This window comes from Triplophysa rosa, linkage group LG16, assembly GCF_024868665.1.
Source record: "Triplophysa rosa linkage group LG16, Trosa_1v2, whole genome shotgun sequence".
NCBI lineage: Eukaryota > Metazoa > Chordata > Actinopteri > Cypriniformes > Nemacheilidae > Triplophysa > Triplophysa rosa.
Genome location: NC_079905.1, coordinates 12,872,257 through 12,893,393, shown reverse-complemented (window position 1 = coordinate 12,893,393; position 21,137 = coordinate 12,872,257). Strand labels below are relative to the sequence as shown.

The 21,137-nt window shown below is 41.2% G+C and overlaps 1 protein-coding gene across 18 annotated transcripts in view; it reads right to left on the bottom strand.

Moving 5' to 3' along the window:
- Positions 1–21,137, bottom strand: part of macf1a (microtubule actin crosslinking factor 1a) — a 155,239-nt gene that overhangs the window by 5,852 nt on the left and 128,250 nt on the right. For 7 of the 18 annotated variants that reach the window (XM_057354515.1, XM_057354516.1, XM_057354507.1 and 4 more), the window contains 38 exons: positions 18,401–18,562; positions 18,152–18,322; positions 17,570–17,736; positions 17,249–17,408; positions 15,885–16,211; positions 15,583–15,667; positions 15,280–15,506; positions 14,946–15,152; positions 14,055–14,282; positions 13,608–13,826; positions 13,324–13,527; positions 12,135–12,360; positions 11,816–12,042; positions 11,521–11,643; positions 11,342–11,443; positions 11,147–11,248; positions 10,893–11,066; positions 9,737–9,892; positions 9,460–9,657; positions 9,129–9,257; positions 8,083–8,265; positions 7,809–7,964; positions 7,525–7,731; positions 7,330–7,449; positions 7,073–7,242; positions 6,806–6,965; positions 6,244–6,438; positions 5,886–6,158; positions 5,197–5,385; positions 5,002–5,113; positions 4,738–4,895; positions 4,488–4,650; positions 4,248–4,402; positions 4,095–4,169; positions 2,781–2,798; positions 1,939–2,056; positions 948–1,010; positions 549–581 (listed from right to left, as the gene is read on the bottom strand). In XM_057354515.1, coding sequence (XP_057210498.1) covers positions 549–581; positions 948–1,010; positions 1,939–2,056; positions 2,781–2,798; positions 4,095–4,169; positions 4,248–4,402; positions 4,488–4,650; positions 4,738–4,895; positions 5,002–5,113; positions 5,197–5,385; positions 5,886–6,158; positions 6,244–6,438; positions 6,806–6,965; positions 7,073–7,242; positions 7,330–7,449; positions 7,525–7,731; positions 7,809–7,964; positions 8,083–8,265; positions 9,129–9,257; positions 9,460–9,657; positions 9,737–9,892; positions 10,893–11,066; positions 11,147–11,248; positions 11,342–11,443; positions 11,521–11,643; positions 11,816–12,042; positions 12,135–12,360; positions 13,324–13,527; positions 13,608–13,826; positions 14,055–14,282; positions 14,946–15,152; positions 15,280–15,506; positions 15,583–15,667; positions 15,885–16,211; positions 17,249–17,408; positions 17,570–17,736; positions 18,152–18,322; positions 18,401–18,562 — 6,142 coding nt within the window. The remainder of the gene's footprint in view (positions 1–548; positions 582–947; positions 1,011–1,938; positions 2,057–2,780; positions 2,799–4,094; positions 4,170–4,247; positions 4,403–4,487; positions 4,651–4,737; positions 4,896–5,001; positions 5,114–5,196; positions 5,386–5,885; positions 6,159–6,243; positions 6,439–6,805; positions 6,966–7,072; positions 7,243–7,329; positions 7,450–7,524; positions 7,732–7,808; positions 7,965–8,082; positions 8,266–9,128; positions 9,258–9,459; positions 9,658–9,736; positions 9,893–10,892; positions 11,067–11,146; positions 11,249–11,341; positions 11,444–11,520; positions 11,644–11,815; positions 12,043–12,134; positions 12,361–13,323; positions 13,528–13,607; positions 13,827–14,054; positions 14,283–14,945; positions 15,153–15,279; positions 15,507–15,582; positions 15,668–15,884; positions 16,212–17,248; positions 17,409–17,569; positions 17,737–18,151; positions 18,323–18,400; positions 18,563–21,137) is intronic. The other 11 variants (XM_057354520.1, XM_057354510.1, XM_057354524.1 and 8 more) reach the window with 8 other exon arrangements.

Genomic DNA, 21,137 nt, shown 5'->3' with positions numbered 1-21,137 from the left:
AATAAACATTAAAAAAGACATTTTAAGATATTTCCCCTCAACTGTTTCAACGTAGTTAGCAGCTTTAATTTTAAAAGTAGGATTTAAAGTAGCTTCCCAACACTGCAAGACACTTTTCCATCAGACCAAAGTACGTGAGTAAAGTTGATAACTGCCGCACCGTATAATTTCCTTCCCACAAGCCAAGCAGGGCCTGTAATTCAATTCTCCATGAGTAATTGCTCTTTAAGAGTTGCTTCAATCGATATTAGAAATGCAAAGCCTGGCCACACCCAGGTCCTGGATGCTTTTTCATTTACAATATTCATCCAGGGCACACATGAAAAGAAATTAAACCTAAGCTTGGCCAAGTCTGTTTTGAATGGTTAGCATGATGCTAGCTGACACATAGACCTCACATATAGTCATCCTCACACGCTCATACACATATACAAAGACACAGCGATGATGGGATGGATCCAAAGCTGGAGGGTTTAGAGGCTGAGAATGAATGGGACAGACAGATGTCAAACAGGAAAGAGGGGAGGAAGGAAAGAAGAGCGAGGTACCTCTGCAGCAGAAATAGCCAGGAGTGACAGTCACTAAGAGACACAGGAGACAACATGAAAACACACAGTCCAAGAGAAAACACACACACATACACACACATGCATTCTGAAAGAAAGAGTTCACCCACTTGCATCACAAGGGCATCTATAAACACATATAAATATCAAAATACAGGAAGTGATGTTAACGGCCGAGCCACAGTTCTCATTGTGCAATTGGTCTGTAGCGAGCTCCAAGCGTGAGGGTGGGGCACGGTTAGTTTAGTGTCACGGTCAGCAAAGCACAGTGAAGCAACGACGAACCAAACAGGGTGTGAGTGAAACGGAGAGAAAGAGAGAGAAACAAAACAAGTGGAAGGAGAAGGAAATCCGAACGAGAAGGAGAGAGAAAAACCCAACCTATGCGAGATGATATGGAGCTGCTGGAGTCAGAGCGGAGGATTTTAAGTCCAGGATGTTGCACTGGGGAGAGAGAAAGAGAGATAGGGGGCGGGGCAGAGAAAGAGGGAGGGAGAAAACTAAAGAACATGCCTCATGCACTACAATTTAGATAAAAATGATATGCCAGAGAGAGAGAGAGAGAGAGAGAGAGAGAGAGAGAGAGAGAGAGAAAACAAGAGAGAGAACAAGAGAGATAGGAGGGGCCAAATGTACAGGCCATGCATATAAAAATGGACCATCATGGGAATGAGTACAGGAAATCATGGGGAGTGATAAAAGATGAGAGTGAACTGTTTTGGGTACCGAGAAGACACTTAAACTTGTTCCAAAACCTAGTGAGCTGTCTCACAATTCTGTCATCATTTACTCATCCTCATGTCATTTAAAACCTGTATGATTTTTTTCTTCTGCAGAACAAAAAAGAAGATATTTTAAAGAATGTTGGTAACCAAACAACATCCGCCCCCATTAACTTCCATTGTATGGACACAAAACCACTAAGACATTTCTCAAAATATATTTTTTTGTGATGCACAGAAGAAAGAGACATACAGGTTTTGAATCACATGAGGGTGAATACCAGAATTTCTATATTTGGGTAAACTATTGCTCAAAAGTTCAAAGTGTGTAGCAATGCATTCTGGGATTGTTCTTTCCACAAAGGATGCAAAGCCGTGCTGCGTAAGAGGCAGCATAATTGTCCTATTGTGTGGCACACCAAGCACATCTGTAGTGTACCTATGACTTCTTAAAATACTGCACATGAAGGAAGCACACTAGGTTTTGGTACAGAGTCATCACAGTATGAAATGGTAAAATAGTGAACGTTAATGAAACGAATTCAACCATGCTTGATTCTGAACGGTCTGTGAATTGTCTGTCATGTTTTTCCTGGTTCATTGTGTTGTTTCTCTCTGCAGTGAGACTGTGGGAGTTGTGTCAGACTTACCTCTACATGGGTCGTTCTTCACCAGGAACTCATCCAGCGCCATCCACCCACCTCCAACCCGCACCATGACGGTACTGCGTAGGATACGCACGAGACGCAGCTGCTGCGAATCTCCAAACTGAACAGAAACAAAAAAGGAACGAAGAACAGAATATTTATTTTTAAGTGAACTATACCTTTTCAAATGAGTCAATTATACAGCGGTCATTTTATTCTAAAGCATCAGGCAGATCAGAACGAATCAAACTGCAACATGCTGCAAACCACACTTATTAAACGTGATTCATGTTAAATCTTGTTTGGCTGAAACCCATCTTTACAATAAACATCACACCACAGCAATTCTCGGAATGTTTGTCATTTAATGCTTCGAAGAATTGCTCAGGCTGAATGTTTATTATTGCCAAGTAAAGAAATCGGACGTTGGTTAGTTTTCCTCCACCAAAAGCCAAAAATGCCTAAAATAACAAAGCTCAACAAATTTGACAATTTCCTGATTATAAATCATATCAAAAACATAAAAAAACAAGTATATCCCAAACCACAACACACAACCAGAACCTTTGAAATCTACCCCGGGAAGGCATGCGTTTAATAATTTGGTGATAGTGCAGCAATTTCTGTCTCCCAGACAGGAAATGTCCACTAGGACTACAGGAAGGGACTGAAGAAATCCAGAAAGGAATGTGGCCTGTCCATAGGGAATTCTTAGCAAGCCCATGCAATGTCCGTCAGTACTGATTTACATCTCAGAAACCACAGACTAGACGTCAGCTGCCACAGAGGGAGCTCATGGGAACAGATTTCAGAGGAAACGTCACAAACACACCGGTCAACTTTACCTGATTCCCAAGGAAGAACTACAAGTCCAGCACACATGGGGGAAGGAAGAAAACAAGAAGGAATAAGAAAAACAAGTGAAAAACAAATACAGACATACACACACGTTTAATGTATAATCTCATTCATGATCTGTTCAGTTGGGAACAGCTTTCTTAAAAAGCTAGTTTGGACATGGAGCGGGGATGAGTACTCGTGGCTGTTAGCGGAGTACCGTGATGAATAAACAGTTGTTTGAGAAACACAATGAGTGAAGTAGTAAAGCTGTGAGGAGACAGACAGACCGACAGACATTTGGAGAGTATGCAGCGTTAGCATCGTGGATCCGTAGCCTGTGCAATGAAACAAGTTAGTTAACAGTCAAATATCATTAACCAATGGATAATGATGTTAAGGGTCACTCAGTGGGAATTATGGGTATCATTAGTTGGGTGGTGGGAAGCGCACACAACATGTAACTCTGATGTTGATGTGAAGTGTTACTGTGGTTTTTGCATGACAATAAACAGACACAAAATGGCAAGGTCACACTGAATGTTTGTACAGAATGTAATGCTGGTTAGGAGTTGTGATATTACAGTTGCAAGCTCAGTGATGATCTGAATGAGAAGATGTGATGATAAAGCAGTGATATGCAAATGTGACCCTGGACCACAAAACCAGTCATAAGTAGCACGGGTATATTTGTAGCAATAGCCAAAAATACATTGTATGGGTCAAAATGATCGATTTTTCTTTTAGGCCAAAAATCATTAGGATACCAAGTAAAGATCATTTCCTACCTTAAATATATCAAAACTTTATTTTTGTGAGTGGACGCAGCAAAATTGCGAAGAAAAATGGCTGGAAACATGCCTACAAACATCGCTCGCTGCCGCCCGCTCTTTGGGAATTACCCACTCAAGTTGGGTATCTTTGTAAAGTTTAGAATTTCAGCTTTTAGGCTCATCTACTCTCCAAAACGTCATTACAACTTTAATGGACAACTTTAATGGCGATTTTCTCAATATTTGGATTTTTTTTGCAGATTGCAGATATTCAAATAGTTGCATCTCAGCCAAATGTCCTATCCTAACAAACTATACATCATGGAAAGCTTATTTATTCAGCTTTCAGATGATGTATAAATCTCAAATTAAAAAAATGTACCATTATGGCTGGTTTTGTGGTCCAGGGTCACATATGTCCTTTTATGAATGTCATATTACATCAAAACAATAAAGTTGAGTATAAAAGCTTATAAAAATAATTATAAATACAAAATGCTTGACTGTTGTTCTTTGCACACACATGTGTATTTAGCTCCAAATTCTCACCCTGTACTTGTTCTCTCCGATCTGCTCCACTTGAAACCTCTTGGCACACTTGCACTGGGCCACTTGTCTGGTGACCTGTGATATGAAAATGTGGATTTAATTTAAACACATCAAAGAAAAATAACTGCTGTATTGTCTTGTTATTGTTTGTACCTCATCCTCGATTTTATCAGCATCTGTTGTGGGTCTGTAAGCATCTTTGTTGGGATGCAGAGCTGCCACAAACTCATAATAATCGATGTAGCCATCACAATCACTGTCGAAGATATCAGCAACTGCTGTCATCTCTAGTTTACTGGTAGGAAACTCTGTAAAAAAAAAATGTAAACAAGTGTTAAACAAAACTCATCAAATGACTAAACAACAATTTTAGATTTGGTCACATGGGTGTACTTGATGCCAAGATGCCGTCGATAAACTCCTGTCGGGTGATCTTTCCATCCTGGTCCTTGTCGATGCGTCTGAAGAAGTCCATGACGCGAGACTTCTTGTGGTTCATCCAGCGCATATATTTCTTCCTCCACACGTCAAAGTCAAAGTTGGCGAACTCTTTAAGCTGAAGAAATGTTTGTACTGTTTAGATAATGCCAATTTAAATCACTCGTTTTGATTGCAGCACAGTTCTTGTAAATAAATGCAATACCTCCTCTAGCCTGTCGAGGGCATCATTGAGCTTGCGTTGGCGATCGAGGGCGAGCAACCACACTTGTTGCCAGCGGGAGCAGAGCTGGGTGAGGCGAGGGTTGCCGCCGGTTACCTGAACTGAGTGCTGCTGTTGTTGCTGCTGCTGCTGGTGTTTTCCTGGAAGAGGAGCATCCGATAAATATTAATTCTGGAACATTTAGGTGTTTTTAGTATTTTTTTAAATAGTTTTATGCATGTATGCATTAGGAAAAAAGTTTCTTACGGGTTCCCCTCCTCTCCGACAGACTGCTGGGATGTTCTGCTGGTTTCCTCTTATACGTCTTTGTCACTTTGTCAACATCAGGCTGTTTCCGTGTCATCTCTTCCATAAACACCTGACGGAAGAAAACCAAACCACTTAGAAATCTCTCAATATGACTGACCAATGACGGTTGATAAATGCAGGAGTCCCGCCCACCTGATGCTCTGTGATTAGTGTCTTCAGTTGAGGGATGTCCTGCGGGAGTGATTCAGTGTCACGCTGTACCAGTGTGGTCTCTGCCCACTGTAACCATGACAACAGCTCCTCCAGTAGTGTAGAATTGTTGAGTACTTCAGTCAGAGCTGTCTCCAACCGCTGCTCATGCTGTTTGGCCCACGTCAGCACCTGTAGAATACGATGAATGTGACAATGTAATTAAATGACTTCATTTTAATACTCATTTTAAAAAAGCATCTAAATATTTTTATTTTTGATAAATATATTTTAAGCATATATAATAATTTGATTAATAATGATTGATTATGAATAATTCCATTCTCTATGAATTTTACACATATTCATGGTTTATAGTTCCTTTCTTTTCTTTTTTTGAAATAAACAGTAAAACATAAGTTTAATTGCCATTGGCAGTTTTATGTTGCATTTTATGTATAAAAATACACTAAAAATATTATTCGTTTATAATATGAAAAAAAATAGAAATAAAACGTATAGTTATAATTTATAATCTGAATTGATAATAATAATTTACAATCATAATTTATATTTGAACTAAACTAAAATTATGTTATAAAATGGTTTAAATACTAATATACATAAGACTCAAAAAGCGTCACGATTTTAACAATCAAGCTACATATTCCCAGGCTCAAATGTCTCTGTACCTCTTCAAAGCGTGCCCTGATGATGGTGATCCAGTGTTTGATGGTGGTGATGCAGTCGGGGTGACATACGGCCAGTATGGCCTCACCCATGCCAGCAGCTTTATTGACATCCACCCTCTTCTCCTCAACCGTCTGCATGAAGTCCCGGTGCGTGAGCAGGAGCGACTGCAGGGTCTCCGCCTCCTCAGGCAGGACGCCACGGAAACGCAACGTCTGCTCTGCCTCCGACAGCCACTCGAGCAACATCTGGACAGCTGTGCGGAACTCCTCTGCCTACAAAACAAACATACAGTGAGGAAAAAACATTAATGCTATGTTTTTACACTCAAAATGTAAGAAGAGGTCAGATGTAAGGTACCTGTTTGAGAGCCTCCTGAAGGCGAGTTTGTTTTGAGACTGATAGGGCACAGACTGTTTCCCAGCGGTTACTGAGCTCCTGGAGCTGAACTTTGACCCAGGCGGTATCGTCCCGACCCGTCTCCATCAGTTCTCTTGCAGAACGCTTCAGAGCCTGCACACTGCTGGTCCTCTTGCCTAGCTCTTTCTGGAAGGCCTGAAGAATAAAAAATAGAAATACATAGAATAACAATAATACTATAATATTCAAATTGAGACTTTTATGATCGACACTTCAGATACTTCTGTTGTTTTAATACAAACCTCTAAACATTCTTAAGTCAAGATACATTTTCTTGAGAAGCATAATGACCTAAAGTTAATTGGTTCTTGCGTATATCATTGGCAGATATGTTTTCTTGTTTCAAGCAAAGACTCATAATTTTAATATTGTTTTTGAACAAACAAGATGTACTTGAGAAAATGACACAAGACGGTTCAGATATTTGTACTGAAAAACAAGAAAATAATTTTTTGCATCTTTTAGTGAAGGGCTAAAATAATGATACCAATACGCTTCGTACTTTATGGGAGTCCATGAGGTTGGAGACCAGGTCCAGGTCTCCATGGACAGGCTGATCTTCTGCAAGCTGAGGTTCCACACGATACAACCAATCTACAAGAGCTTGGAGAGCCTCTGCAAACTGACCCGAGAACAACAGAGCTTCCTCCAACTTGTGTTGCCTGGATAAAAAAATGTATTGAAATACAAGCAGGAAGGTCAAAACATTTTGTATTACCAAAATCACCATGACCGTTCCAAACGCAACAAATGTTTAGACTTTCCTCACCTCTCCACACTCTTTCCACACACGGTATCCCATTTGTCACGGACCTCGCCCAACAAGTGGTCCAGTTTTTGTGTGTCAGCGGGAAGCGTGGCCTTATCTCTCATGGCCTTCCCAGAGCGCACTGTGGTGTCATACACCGGCTGTTTGGACCCCAGAGCCTTCTGGAACTCCTGCAGTACCGTGATGAACAGACAGAGGGCATAAGACACGAGTCTGAACATTTACAGCGTAACTGCAATTTGATAGAAGCCGTGTACCTTATGTTTCGCAAGCTGTACTTTAATCTTGTCAGGCTCGTTGGAGATTTCCAGCTCGGAGTCCAGTCTGCTCTCTGCCTCCTCCAACCAGTCTGTCAGCTTCCTCCAGGCCTCGTGAAACTGTGCAGCAGACGACAGAACATCAGAAAGAGAAATGAATGGATAGAGAAATACAGTAGGAGAGGTAAACAGTACCTGCTTGGCCCTCTTGCGGGCTTCATCCAGGTGACGTCCTCTGTCCAGAGACCTCTGAACCAGTTTGTCCCAGCGTGCCTGAACGCTAAGCAGCAGGTTTTTGATGAGAACCACATCCTGTTTGAGACTGGCGAACCTCAGCTGAGAGCCGGCCTTCTCCAGAGCCAGAACCTGCTCTCTGTGCGTGTTCACCTCATTCACAAACACCTACAACGTACAGCAATGAATATTGAATCATGTATCACGATCTAGATTCTTATTTTAAGTAAAGCGTCTTCTCCAACCTTGTGCTCATCTATCTGGAAGAGTACGGTGTCTAGAATGAGGCTGGGCGGCTGGGCCATGTTAAGCGTCTGTTCGGCTTGAGTCAGCCAGTTTATAGTTTCCTGCAGGGAGGTCTGGAACCCGGTCGCCAGCGAGACGGCTTCGTCCAGTTTAGCCTGCATAGAAAGATAGAGACAGAATGCTTTACAACAGGAAGGCATTGATAGTTCAATTACGCTTTTGAAAACTCCAAACTTGATCAAAGACGTAGAAACCACTGGTTGGTTGTCTTACCCTCCTGTCGTCCATCTTGGCATTAAGACTGGCCCATTTGTTCTGCAGCAGAGCCAGATTCTGTTGGGTCTGGGTGGTACCGGGTCCAGCGTCCTCCCCTCCTCTGGCCAGCAGCATTGACTCTCCCTTGTCCAGTAGTCGATGGTATTGCTCACCCCGTTGGGTCAACTGAGCCTGGAGCTCCTACAACCATAATACACAGCGACTGGGTTATTCAACATGTTCAACGTGTTCTGCATTTCTTGTTTTGCCATTTATTCTTTATTTATGCAGATTTATTTCGATTAAGCAAAAATAGTTAAGAAAGCCTTACACATGATGTAAGAATAAAAGAGACGAGAGGCTTTTAGTATAAATGTTTAAGCCTTAATGGTATCTATAAACTGGAATGCTTCAAAACACTGACAATATTCACATTTAGAAAATATAAGCGAACTGAACTCCCCCCCCCCAAAAAAGTCTAAAAACGTAATGACATCACATCACTGTTTTTTCTATAGTAACAGTTTCATATTAAATGTGTAATCATATTAAAGGTCCAGTTTAGCGGCATCTAGAGGTGAAGTTGTGAATCGCAACCAACCTCTCACTCTACCCCTCCCCCTCCCTTTCGAAGCACTACGTGACTGACACAGAACTAAGACGTCATCACGTTTTCGCTTCTTTGCCTAAGGAGATAACGCATTTCCGAAACGCAGCAGTTTAGTAGCAGTAGAGCAGTTTGTCCGTTTTAAGTCTTGATACACCTCTGAAGACATAGTTATGTATATTATATTGCATTTCTGTCAATAGATCCTCCATTAAATCACACACTGGACCGTTCAATAATATGATTTCAGATTTAAATCTTTAATGTAGTCACAGTTCATATATTATGCAGTGCAACACAAAAATAAGGAAATCAATTTATGGCAGTGTGTTGCATGTGTTCGTCATTTTTCTAAAGTCTTAAAATGAAATCAACTGACACGTTCAGTCGTTTCTAATTGCTGTTGTTTGTGAGAGAGGTTTGTTATGTGATGTGCAGGTGAACTGTGTTAATGTACCATGTGTTGCTGCAGCTGCTCTCTGGCGGTCTCAGGCAGGCCACCTGTGGGTTTGGCAGCAGACAGCTGACTCTCTGTGCGTCTGAGCCACAGCAGAAACTCTTCCAGCTCTCCATGGAAACCTTCCGCCTGACACACAAACCACATGAGCCAGGGAGAAACAATGAGCTAATTGATCCAACACCTGTACTACAATATGAAACATTACAGAATCCCTCCAAACAACATTGGTTTTTATGCTGACTTCTTCATAAACAACATTCGTGTTTTACTCATGCATGCTTTTTTATCGATTCGTTTCTTCAAAAGGATATTTTTATATCTACAGCACCTGTTGCAGAGCAGCTTCCAGTAGTTTCTGCCTCTCGTCCGACTTCAGCAGCAGGTTTTTCCAGCTGCGATTCAGTTCGTCCAGCTGGTCTCTCAGGTGGTTGATCTCGTCTCCAGGGCTGGACTCCAGCAGCTCAGAGCCTGCTCTGTTCACGGCCTGCACCGTGGCCCGGTGAGACAGCACGTCGTTTCTTAAGACCTACACACAGAGCTTGATTAAGCAGATTCCTCTACGAAGACAGAAAGAGAGAAGAGCAAACGAGGCCTGATTTACATACGTGATGCTTGGCCAGCTCAATTTCGATGGCCTTGGGGTCAGAGCTGATGGGCCGCTGGGTGTCCAGTGTGGCGTGAGTGTGACTGAGCCAGGACTGCAGTTCAGAGAGAGCATGCTGGAACTGACCTAGCGCCAACAGAGCCCCCTCCAGCTTGTGCTAAACGAGACAGAGAGAAAGAGAGAGAGAGAGAGAGAGAGAGAGAGAGAGAGAGAGAGAGAGAGAGAGAGAGAGAGAAAGGATGAATAGAAAGAACATTTCTGTTTTTTCATAACAATACCCTCTGAAACAGTGACGGGACCCGAAAACACTCAAGTGGGCTCATGGAGATAAAAGTGATGCTAAAATAACTTCCTAAAATAAAATTGATTTAATAAACAGGCTTTTAAAATGCATGAATATTTTTATAAGAGACTTTAAAGACCTATAACCTTTATTAGAAATATTTTTGTTTATAAACTTTTATTTATTCATTTAAACTTTTTAGAGATCTTTTGTTAAATACTGTGAATCCAGTCATACTGTAAGGAATTTTAATGCAAGTTTGTCAGTCACTTAGTAAAAGCTACCTTTAGAATAATAATACTAATTTATTATTATTATTATATATAAAATGTATAACAATTTATGTTTGTATAAGTTATTGATTTATGAATATTTATATAATAATTTTATAATAAATTCAAAGTTTGACAAAAAAAGTTAAAATTGTGGTACTGTGTCAGGTGAAATCTTTGGTTAAAAATTGGGCTGTCAAACGATTAATCGCATCCAGAATAATATCTTGTGTTTACATAATATACTGCATGTCTGTGTACTGTGCGTATTCATTTTGTATTTATAAACACATACATGCATATTTTTAAGAAAAAATAACATATACAAATTTATAAACAATTATATATAATTTCAATTACTGGTAAATATAAATAAATCCATCTAAATAATTTCTAAATACATATACACATGCATGAGCATGTTTTTGTGTTTCTAAATACAAAAATAATATGCACAGTACACAGACATATATTATGTAAACCCAAACTTTTATTCTGGATCCGATTAATTTCCATGAATCGTTTGACAGCCCTATTTAAAAAAGAAACGGAAAATAATGGATTGCAATGCAATGTTTGCAAAATAGTTCCTATTTTCTTACCTGTCTGATTGTGATCTTGTCCACCAGGTTTTCCCACAGGTGGCGTAGCTCTATGAGCGGCTCTTGTATCATGTCTCGGTCTGTTTGATCTGTCACTTTCTTCAACAATAGCTCTCCTTGATGGCAAAGCTTCTCCATGTCAATCTGCTGCTGGTACACCTCCACTTTGTATTGCTATTAAATGCAAAACAAACCCAACTTTTAGCTTCTTAACGTGGCTTGAGAAATCAAAGCAAGGACGAACAGATTCAAACCTTGAGCTCCTCGATCTGTTGTTTGACAGTGCTGAGGTCGGTCCCCACGGCTGGCATGTCGCAAAGTTTGATGACAGCGTTGTCCAGGTAGTCAAACATTCCCTGGGAATGCATGAAAGAGCGACTGTGAACATACAGTACAGTTGGCTTGACCAAACAGTTTTGATTCACAGGTATCAATAGTGTAATAGACACCTGAAGAGCATCCTGGTACTGAACAGAAGCTGTCATGGCCTCCCCCAGCCTCTCCATTCTCTCTCTCCACGTGCGGTTCAGGCCCTCCCAGGCGACATTCATCTGAATAAGAAGCAACACAAGTTAGCAAAATATCGTCTTTAATATCTGTCAAACGGGGTGCTTTCTGTTCGACTTACTTCATCGATGGTCTTCTTGACCTCCGGTTTCTCCGTCTCTCCACAGGCAAAGATAAGATCAGCTCCTAGCATGCGCACAATCTCAAGTTCTTCCCTCAGACCATCAGTCTCTGCTTTTATGGCCTGAATAGAGAAGAGATCACATTTTTGCTGACTTTATTTACCTTCATTTAGTTCTGTCTTTTCTACTTGTTGAGAAGTGATTCACTAAACTTGAACACACAATTTTGTTTAAAAGTATGAATGGGTTGCCATCTGTTAGTGAGGTCAGATTTTTTTATTTGGTTGAACTAACCTCGGCTGCTTCTATTTGCTGCTTTATGAGTGACGGATCCACCCCAGGATCCTCCAGGTCTTTCACAATGTCCTGAGAGTCACGGAGCGTGCTCAGCAGAGCGGCCATGTCGGCCCAGAACTTTCCGGCGAGATCCAGAACATCCTGAAGTTTTCCTTCTCTTTCCTCCGCTCTCTGCCTGATTTCGTCCCACAAGGAGCGCAGCCGCAGGAGTCGGGAACGCACCGCTGATGACGAGAACGCGACACGCATTTATCAAAACATGTGCGAGGAATTTGATCTTTCCGTTCAACATAAACATACAGTCATTGAGCTTTACCCTGGGCGGCAGGATCGTCGTGAGGGGCGCGGCTGATGAGCTCTTCTCCGCGGGTGCACAGGGCGCTGAAGGAAGGCAGGTGTTTGTCCAACTCGAGTCCTGTAGCCCGATGCTCTGCCAGTTGCTCGCGGATCTTGTCCACCTCTGCCGCCACAGGAGGAGGCTGACGTAAACGCTGGACCGCCCCTTCTAGGGTCTCCAACAGCGGGTCCATCTTATCATGGAACTGATGGGAGAGAATGTGAAGGATGATCAGAACAAAGACAGTACATCAGTATTTGGAGGAATAAGGAATAAGTAGGTTTGTAGAGGACAGATTTGTTTCAAACACATGGGAGGAACAGAGAGCAAGGTGGTGTTTGCACAAGAAGTTTAAAGGATAACAAGTCAAGTCAACCCCCCAAAAAATTCTGTCATCATTTACTCACCCTCATCTATTTAACCTACAAAAGTAGCACTAAAGCATAACTAACAGGATACAAATACAGAGATCAGCTGATGCAGGCTAAAACTGCGAAAGCAACACATCAGAGTGCTGTGAAACCTTAATAATTAAGAATTATAATCAGGAATAAAGTAATTAAAGAAAAATTCCTAATTATTCCTGATACCCAATGCAACAAAGATGCTATTAGTGGGTGATGGAGTTCTTACCTCTACCAGCTGAGGGTGTTGTAGAGCAGTGGTGGAGGTATGGACACAGACAGCACATCCACAAACATGAGTGATGGACGCATGGATGGACCAAACGGACATGGGATGGGAGAGGGGGCGAGCAGGAAGTTGCAAGTGAGTGGGAATAGGGTAAGGTGGGGGTTACAGAATGGATAAATGTGCAGGCAGGTGAAGTCAAAAGCAGAGTTTGAAGGAATGGGGATGGAGAAACAATATGATGAGTTAATTCAACAGCATGCGACAGTCCAGCAGGTTGCAACAATAACACAAACAATCAGCCAAAATGCAACTGATGATGTCATCACTGAAACAATTACACTTTAAATGGTGCATAAGGTATGTTGTCTTTAAATAAACACAAAAAGCTTAAACACAACTGTCTTAATAATTCTCAGACTTGACAATGACAAGATGTGTTAATATTGTGCTGTATAACACTGATCTGTAATCTTGAACTATTCACAAACTGGGAGGAAGTCCAATATAAGCATGCTAACATATTGTAGCACCCCACCTGCACGGACTGTGACACAGCTTCATCCAGGGCTGTGGCACGACCTTTGACCTCCTCCTTGATGGTGATGTAACGTTTCTCTGCGTCTGTATATCGCTGTCTGATTGTTGTCCCTTCCTGGGCGCTCAGTTCAGCCAGCTGTGGGCCGATCTTTAACAGCTTGTCTATGTGCGGCTTGTGCTCTGCTATAGACTCTCGCAAAAGCTAGATAGAAATATAAGATATAAATAAATACTACATGATGCAATTTATAGTACCCTATGACTCTTGACCGCATCACACACCCTCATCTGTTCCTGCTGTTGTCGGAGTGTTTCTGTATCAATGGCAGGAGGGGGCAGCTGTCCGTTCAGCGTCTCCGTCTCACCCAACCAGGGTTCGAGTTCCTCGTACGTCTCCCAGAACCGCGCCACCAGCACCTGAGCCTGCTCCAGAGCCGAGAACCGCTCAGCATGACTCTGATTCACTGCTTCATATCGAGCACTTAAAGAATCCGTCTTCACCTTCAGGAGGAGGAAGACAGAAACTTTTGGTCAACAAAATGAAAATGACAGACAAGGACAATAAAACAAAAGACAGCACAGCTGTTGTTCCAACACAAGATACTTAAGTTCTACATGACTCAATGAAATCAAATCTCTGCCGGAAAACGCATGAGTCACAATTTGATTTTCCTTTTTGAATTGCTTTATCTCTCCCTCCCTCTCTTTGCCGTCTGTTTTGTCTCTAACCTTCAGTGCATCTCTCTGCTCTTCACTGCAGCTCTCCAGTATATCCTCTTGCGTCTTTAGGAGTTGGTCCACGGTGTCTTTGTGACGGATGATGTCGATGTTGAAGGCTCTCTGCACTTGGAGCTGAGCCACAGTCACATCGGCCTCCAGACTGAGAGGACCCAGAGACCCCAGCTTCCTCTCTGTCTCTCTGACCCAGGCCAGCTCTGCATCCACTGCTTCCTCATACTGATGCAATGATACACAAATAAACAGAAAAGCGTCACAAATATTTACAGTGTCCTGAAATCCAATGCTGTTAAAACGATTTATATTTGACATATTGTCCCTGTCTTTCTGAAACCTCGGATGTCCAAAGTCACAGTTTTTCAGGAAATGGAAAAAACCTGTACTTTTTAAACAATTAAATACTGTGTTGTCAAAGTTGATAAAGCCTTTTTAATACTTTTTATTGGTTAGATATTTGCAAAACCCAGTAACAAGCATAAGGGGGACTAATAATGATGATTTACAGCAAAAAATTTAAATCTCAAATTATGGAGATACGAGGTTTCAGACAGACAGAAGTGATATAGCTATAACAATCTATATGATAAAAAAGCAAGTAAAACAACAAGAGAGCAATTAAAAAATGTTAATAATAATATAATAACACACAATAATAAATAACATTATAATAATTAATAATAGAAATAAACATAAAAACATGCTAATAATAAAAATATATATAATAAAAACAAGAAAAAACTTAAAATGTTATACAATATATGTAGATCAAATTACATTTGCTTTTTAAAAAATAAAATACTAGTGGAAATAAAACTGTAAAAGTAACCGCTAAATCAGAGCCACAGCTGAATTAGTATTGAAGTCCAGTATTTGTTGCAGTACCTGCTGTGACCTTTGGATGGCAGCCTGCACTAACTGCACTCTCTGTGTGATGGTCTCATCAGCCTGGCGGTAGCGTTGATTAGCATCAGCGACGAGGCGGTCCAGACCCTCTCGTGCACGCCAGGGCACCAGATCCAGTAAGGCACTGCCCACCTCATTCACCGTGTCCAAAACCAGCCGCTTCTCAGCAGACACACACTTCAGTTCCTGAGACAAACACAGAACATCAAACAATCAATGTAATAGCAGAAACAATTCAGTTGGTTTAGCAAAATAAGATTCTCCCTCACATGGATAAAGTTAGACTATAAAAAAGTGGAATATAAGCACTCACTTTTTGCCTGTCTTGATAGGCTGGTGTGGTGTCTGGCTCAATGTTTGCAAGCTCCGCCTCCACCGCATCCAACCACTGGTTGATGTCATCGTGCGCGCTGGCGAATCGAGTGGCCAGTTGAAGGGCCTGTTCCAGAGTACGAAGTGCTTTGCTACTGCCCGCTGTCATCTCAGCATATCGGCTTTTAATTCCGTCGAGCTTCTCCTGGATCAACAAGACCTCTTCACCTGTCACGGAAATCAGAGATGATCACATCTGAAGAAGCATATCAGGAGAGAACACAGAGAGCAGATGGAAGAGTACCAGTGGTTTGTTTGAGCAGAGCCTGTCCGTTCTTAATGGCCTGATCAACGGTCTTCTTCCGGCTGATAATCTCTTCATTTAGAGCCTGTGGGGAGCGAAGTGATATTAAATACTGTTGCTTTGAAAACTAAAATCTTTGAAATCTTCATTGGGTTGATTTTGATACAAATACATTAACAGATCATTTAGTCATCAATAAATTAATAGAAATTTAACAGAATCTGTTTGACAACATTTTTCTTCTCTCGACTTCCTAAAACATTACTGCTAATCCTCGTCCGTTAACCCTGGCATACCCGTACCAGTGTGTGTTTGTGTTGCTGCTCTAGCAGCTCCGGCTGATAGCTCTGCACCGACACATCAGCCAGTCTCTGAGCCACCTCTGCTAGCCAGTTTAGGACCTCCACCTCTTCCTCTCCAAACAGCTGTGCATTGGCCAGGGCCTGCTCCAGCATGGCCGCTCTCCGATCGCACCTATCTCGCAGCTCCGTGTGCCCGTTGAGCACTGCCGACACCCGTTCGCCCAGCCAATCGAGATCGGCCGCGCAGCTGAGCGGTGTCAGCGATTGGCTGAGAGTCTCGAGGTGGTCTACATCTTTCTCCCGAGAGGACACGTCCTCTTGGAGAGCCTGGGATTTACAGCCCAGGGTACAAAAAGAGAGGGGGTGATGGGATGAGAAAAAGGAAAACAGAAAGAAAACGCAAACAAACTTAAATGCAGGGTAGTGAATAATGAGTGTGCTTGCATGAACGATTTGACGCTGGTTGTGCTTAATAACTGCCAATGAAAGCTCATGTGGATGTCCTAAACTGTGCTTTGTATTTAGGTGAAGGGTTATAAATGATAAAACCAAGCAAAAGCCGATTCATTTGCCGATTTGGACCTAAATTTGTCCATGAATGTAAGCACCTTTAAAGTATTTTGCAGGCAGTACTTTTTTTGTTGACATCAAAATCTCACGAGATTTCTAAATGTAAATGCAATTCTTAAAGGGACAGTTCACCCAAAAATTTAAGATCTGTCATCAATTACTCAGCCCCTTAAGTTATTCTGTGTTCTGTTAAACAAAAAAAGAAGATATTTTGAAGAATGTAGGAAAGAAAACCGTTCTGGGGCACTTTTGACCACCATTGTAATTTTTTCTACTATGGTAGTCAGTGGTGGCCAAGAACTGTTTGGTTACAAGCATTCTTCCAAATATCTTTGTACTCATCAGAAAAAATAAATGTATACACATTTGGAATATCTTAAGGGTGAACATATAATAACAGAATTTTCATTTTTGGGTGAACTGTCCCTTTAAATGAGCCGTTTACTGAAAGTTATCAGCGTTTATTGTCAATGTAAACACACTCAATATCATAAATCATAATTCATTGATGTGAATGAAAAATAAAATATGGATCAACACAAAATGAGATGAAGACACAAACAATAAATTTCAAAACTTATGATGAAATCAATCTCGTTGCAAAATGGAAAAGATGTGGGCAGGGTCACCAGAGCAGAGGCCTAGATTTCTTGATATTTACACTTCTGCCAAAACCGCAAAGACCCCAGGAGACTGTCTGTTCTTTCCTCGACATCTCCAGTCATGACTGTTTTCTAAAGTGCTAAGTGGTCCCCTCCTTAAACTCCCAGGTCACTTCCAGGTGCCTCATATACCTTGTGCCTCACAATCTGCTGTGTGATTTTGGACGTCTGGGTTCCCATTGGCTCGGCGGAGCTCATGCGTCTCTCTGTGGCGCTCAGCCACTCGCCGAGCGGCTCCACGGCTTCATGGAACTGCTGCGCCAACACCTGCAACTCCTCCAGTTGCCGTTGCCTGAGGAGGTCAGAAGGGAGGAAATCAGTTATATTTTTATGACCGCGCTGTATTTATAGCCTTGTAAAACAAGCAAGTGATTGAGTTCTGAGGAAGAGATTGGATTAAGCAGTTTTATGGTCGCGTCTGGGTGTCCATATTGATCTGATTATGGAGTTTACCTGGCGCTGGCCTTTTCCAGCAGGTTTGTCCATCTCTCTCCGAGACTCTTTAGCTGTCTCTGGATTTTGTCTCTGTCTTGGGTCTCAGCCGTGGCGGCGATACGCTCTCCTTCCGCTCTGATCATTTCAACCGTCCCACGGCGGTCGTCCAGCAAGCGTTGCAGAAGCTGAGAATATAAAACATATGCCGTTTTAGTCTGATTATACAGATTATAATTTATTTTATGTTTCATGTTTAATTTCATTCAGTTTATTTTGGTTGTCTTGATGTCTTGCATTTTGTTTTTGACGTTTAAACAAAACCCAATAAATATAGCACGGAAAAAATAAATGAATGTTGTATAATACAGTAAATCTATTTGATAAAGAAATCTAATTTCAGATGTCTTTAAGATAAAAAAAATTCGGTAAACGGCATTCATTGTTTGATAAATTATTTAGGAAGAGGAAGTTTCATTATCTCAAATTTTAAGTTAAATCAATGTGTAATGTAAACATGACTCATGACAAAAAAATTCAAGCCTCATAAAAAATAAAATGCAACATTCATTCAGTTTTAAACTATTAAAAGTCAATGTTCACCTTCTGCTCTTGAATTTGCGCCTTCACCACACGGTACTCAGCAGACGGAGGCTTCTGATTGGCTATGAGCTCTTCAGTGTCACTCAACCAGCTCAAGAGGGGCTCCAGTGCATCTTGAAACTTCCCACAATGCAACAGGGCCTCCTGCAACTGTGCGATTCTTTCGGCGACCTGTGAAACATTTATCATATGAATGCATTTCTTTCAGCCCCGTAAAAGAAAAACCAAGTAAAGAGATGTAAAGCCTACCCTCTTGTTGAGAGAGTTCCAGCACAGGTTGGTGGTCTCCAGGTCATGTTCCAGACCCTGAGTGTCTGTGTGTTTGGCTGCACTCTGGATGAGACCTTGACCCACGGCGTTGACATGCTGCAGTTTAGGTTGAATGCGGTCTACCTGTTCCCTTTCCACACCCTTAAAGTAAACAAACAAACAAACAGAAGACAAACGGCTTGAGAAGTGTATAACCGTCACACTTGTTATGCAACTGGACGTTACAAGAAGATCATTTTGGTGGCCCTACAAACGGTTTAATCCTTCAAAAGCCACTGATCTTTATTTCTTTATTTGTAGATGGAAATCAAGTCAATATGACAATATGAACTTTTTCTTATTCGAAACGCCTAGCGTCTGTAGTCGCCTTGTGGCTTCACTCCAACTTTAAACAGGATGTCTGTCGGCCTCAAAACAATGAACGACGGCCCGACTCGCTCCACCCTCTGACCGACAGCATATGTGACTGTGAGAGCGTACGCGTCTGCACAACGGGGAGAGTGTTTAGTCGCCTTTTGTCTTTCTATATCCTGAATCCATCATCTAGGCCTCCTCCTCCATCTCCTCAGCGTGTCCGTTTGGAGCCATTTCCCGTTTTATACTCCCGATCATTCATCACATGTGGCACTTTTCACCCACCGGCACAGAAATAACTTCATTCATCTGCGTCTGTGGTAAATCCTCAACATGCCGTTGCTATACTTATATTATAAACATATGTTTACACATTACATTTAGACACTTCAAAGTACAAAGCACATTTAATAATGGCTTAAATCATATTGTTTTGTCATCTTACTGAGCCAACTTGACTATGAATGTATTTTACTTCACTTTCAGTGTGTAATAAAATTGGCCACATCAATCGTGAGGCCGAGGCGACCTTCCATCAGTCACCACAACACTACATCTTTGCCCTAAAGCAATGACTTTAATTAAAGTATTTTCATTTAAAGCGTCACTGAAGATGAACTTGACTTCAGACAATGATTAGTCTATTAACTTCTACTGAATTTAAAGTTGAAACAAGTTGCAGGAATTAGATTTCAGTTTAACAAAATTTGCTGGGTGTGAGGTGTTACAAGGTCTAGACAACTGAGAAAACTGAATAAAAAGGTTCATTTTATCCATCTTTTGCTAAGCCTAAAATAACTTAATTTATAAAAACAACTTTTAACTTGGAATTCGTTTGCACAGTAACTGCACTTAGACTTAAATAATTTCTTGACATTTTCCAGACACACTGTAAATGTTTGTTCTTTGACTTCACAACCACACAAGCACATGTCCGCTATACATATACAGTCTATACATATCCACACAACAACAGAAAGAGGTCAGAGCAAACTATTGAAGAACAATCTCTCTTTTCCTTTCTCTTGGAGTGTTCGACTCTTGCAGTGGCCTGGAAAATATCTAGCATGCCTTTCATTCCACTCAAACGTTCTCGACCAATCTGGCCAGCACGCAAGTCTCTCTCACACACGACTGCTTCACACTTTTCTCTCCAGTACGCTCTGTTTCTTTTGCCACCAATCTTTAAACTCTTTTGTTTCTCACACGAGCCCCCACACATCACTTTTAGCTTCTGGCAGCTGTCCATCGTAGCGCCAACCCACATCATCACAGCCTTTGGAGTCTTTTGTTTATTTCTTTTCAGTCTAAACCACAGGGCCACACTGCGTAACTGCCTACATTTCAGTATGGGAATAATGACAATTTCTAGCGAGTTTATTGCTCTATCCAACACAGTAAAGGGACAGTTCACCCAACTATATAAATTCTGTCATCATTTACTCACCCTCGAGTTGTTCCAAATCAAATGTCTGTGTTCTGATGAACACAAAAGAAGATATTTTGAAGAATGTAGGAAAGCAAACCGTTCTTGGCCACCACTGACTACCATAGTAGGAAAAATTACAATGGTAGTCAAAAGTGCCCCTGAACTGTTTGCTTTACTACATTCTTCACAATATCTTCTTTTGTGTTCAACAGAACAAAGAAATTTATAAAGCAATTTTTTACTACTATGGTAGTCAATGGTGGCCAAGAACTGTTTGTTTACAAGCATTCTTCCAAATATCTTTCTCTGTGTTCATCAGAACAAATGTATACAGATTTAGAACAACTTGATGGTGAGTAAATGAAGACAGAATTTTCATTTTTGGGCGAACTGTTCCTTTAAACTGATCTTTACAAGAATTACACAAACACTAAAGAGGACATTTATCCAAAAATAATTAGCCAAATAAAGCATTGATTCACCCTCACTTCATTTAAAACATGTACAGTATATGACTCTTTCTTCTGTTTAAGACAAAAGAAGATATTTTGAGAAATGTCTCAGTGCTTTCCATACAATAGAAATCAATGGGGGCCAGTGTTGTTTGGTTACCAACATCAAGATATATATTTTTGTGTTCTGCAGACCAAAAGAAACTCATACAGGTTTGGAATGACATGAGGGTGAATAAATGATGAAAGATTTTTTTTGGTGAACTCTTAATTAAAGGCGGGGTGTCCGATTTCTCTTAGCCGTTGTTGATGTTCAAATCACCAAAACAAACACACCCCTACCCCCATCTTTCGCTTTCGTCAGCGCTCGGATTGGCTAATGTCCGTCCTGTGCACTGTGCACCTTACTGCTGATTGGCTACAAGGTTGTTTTGGTACTCGGCCCGACTCAATTGTCTAAAGCATAATTCGGAAATCGGTT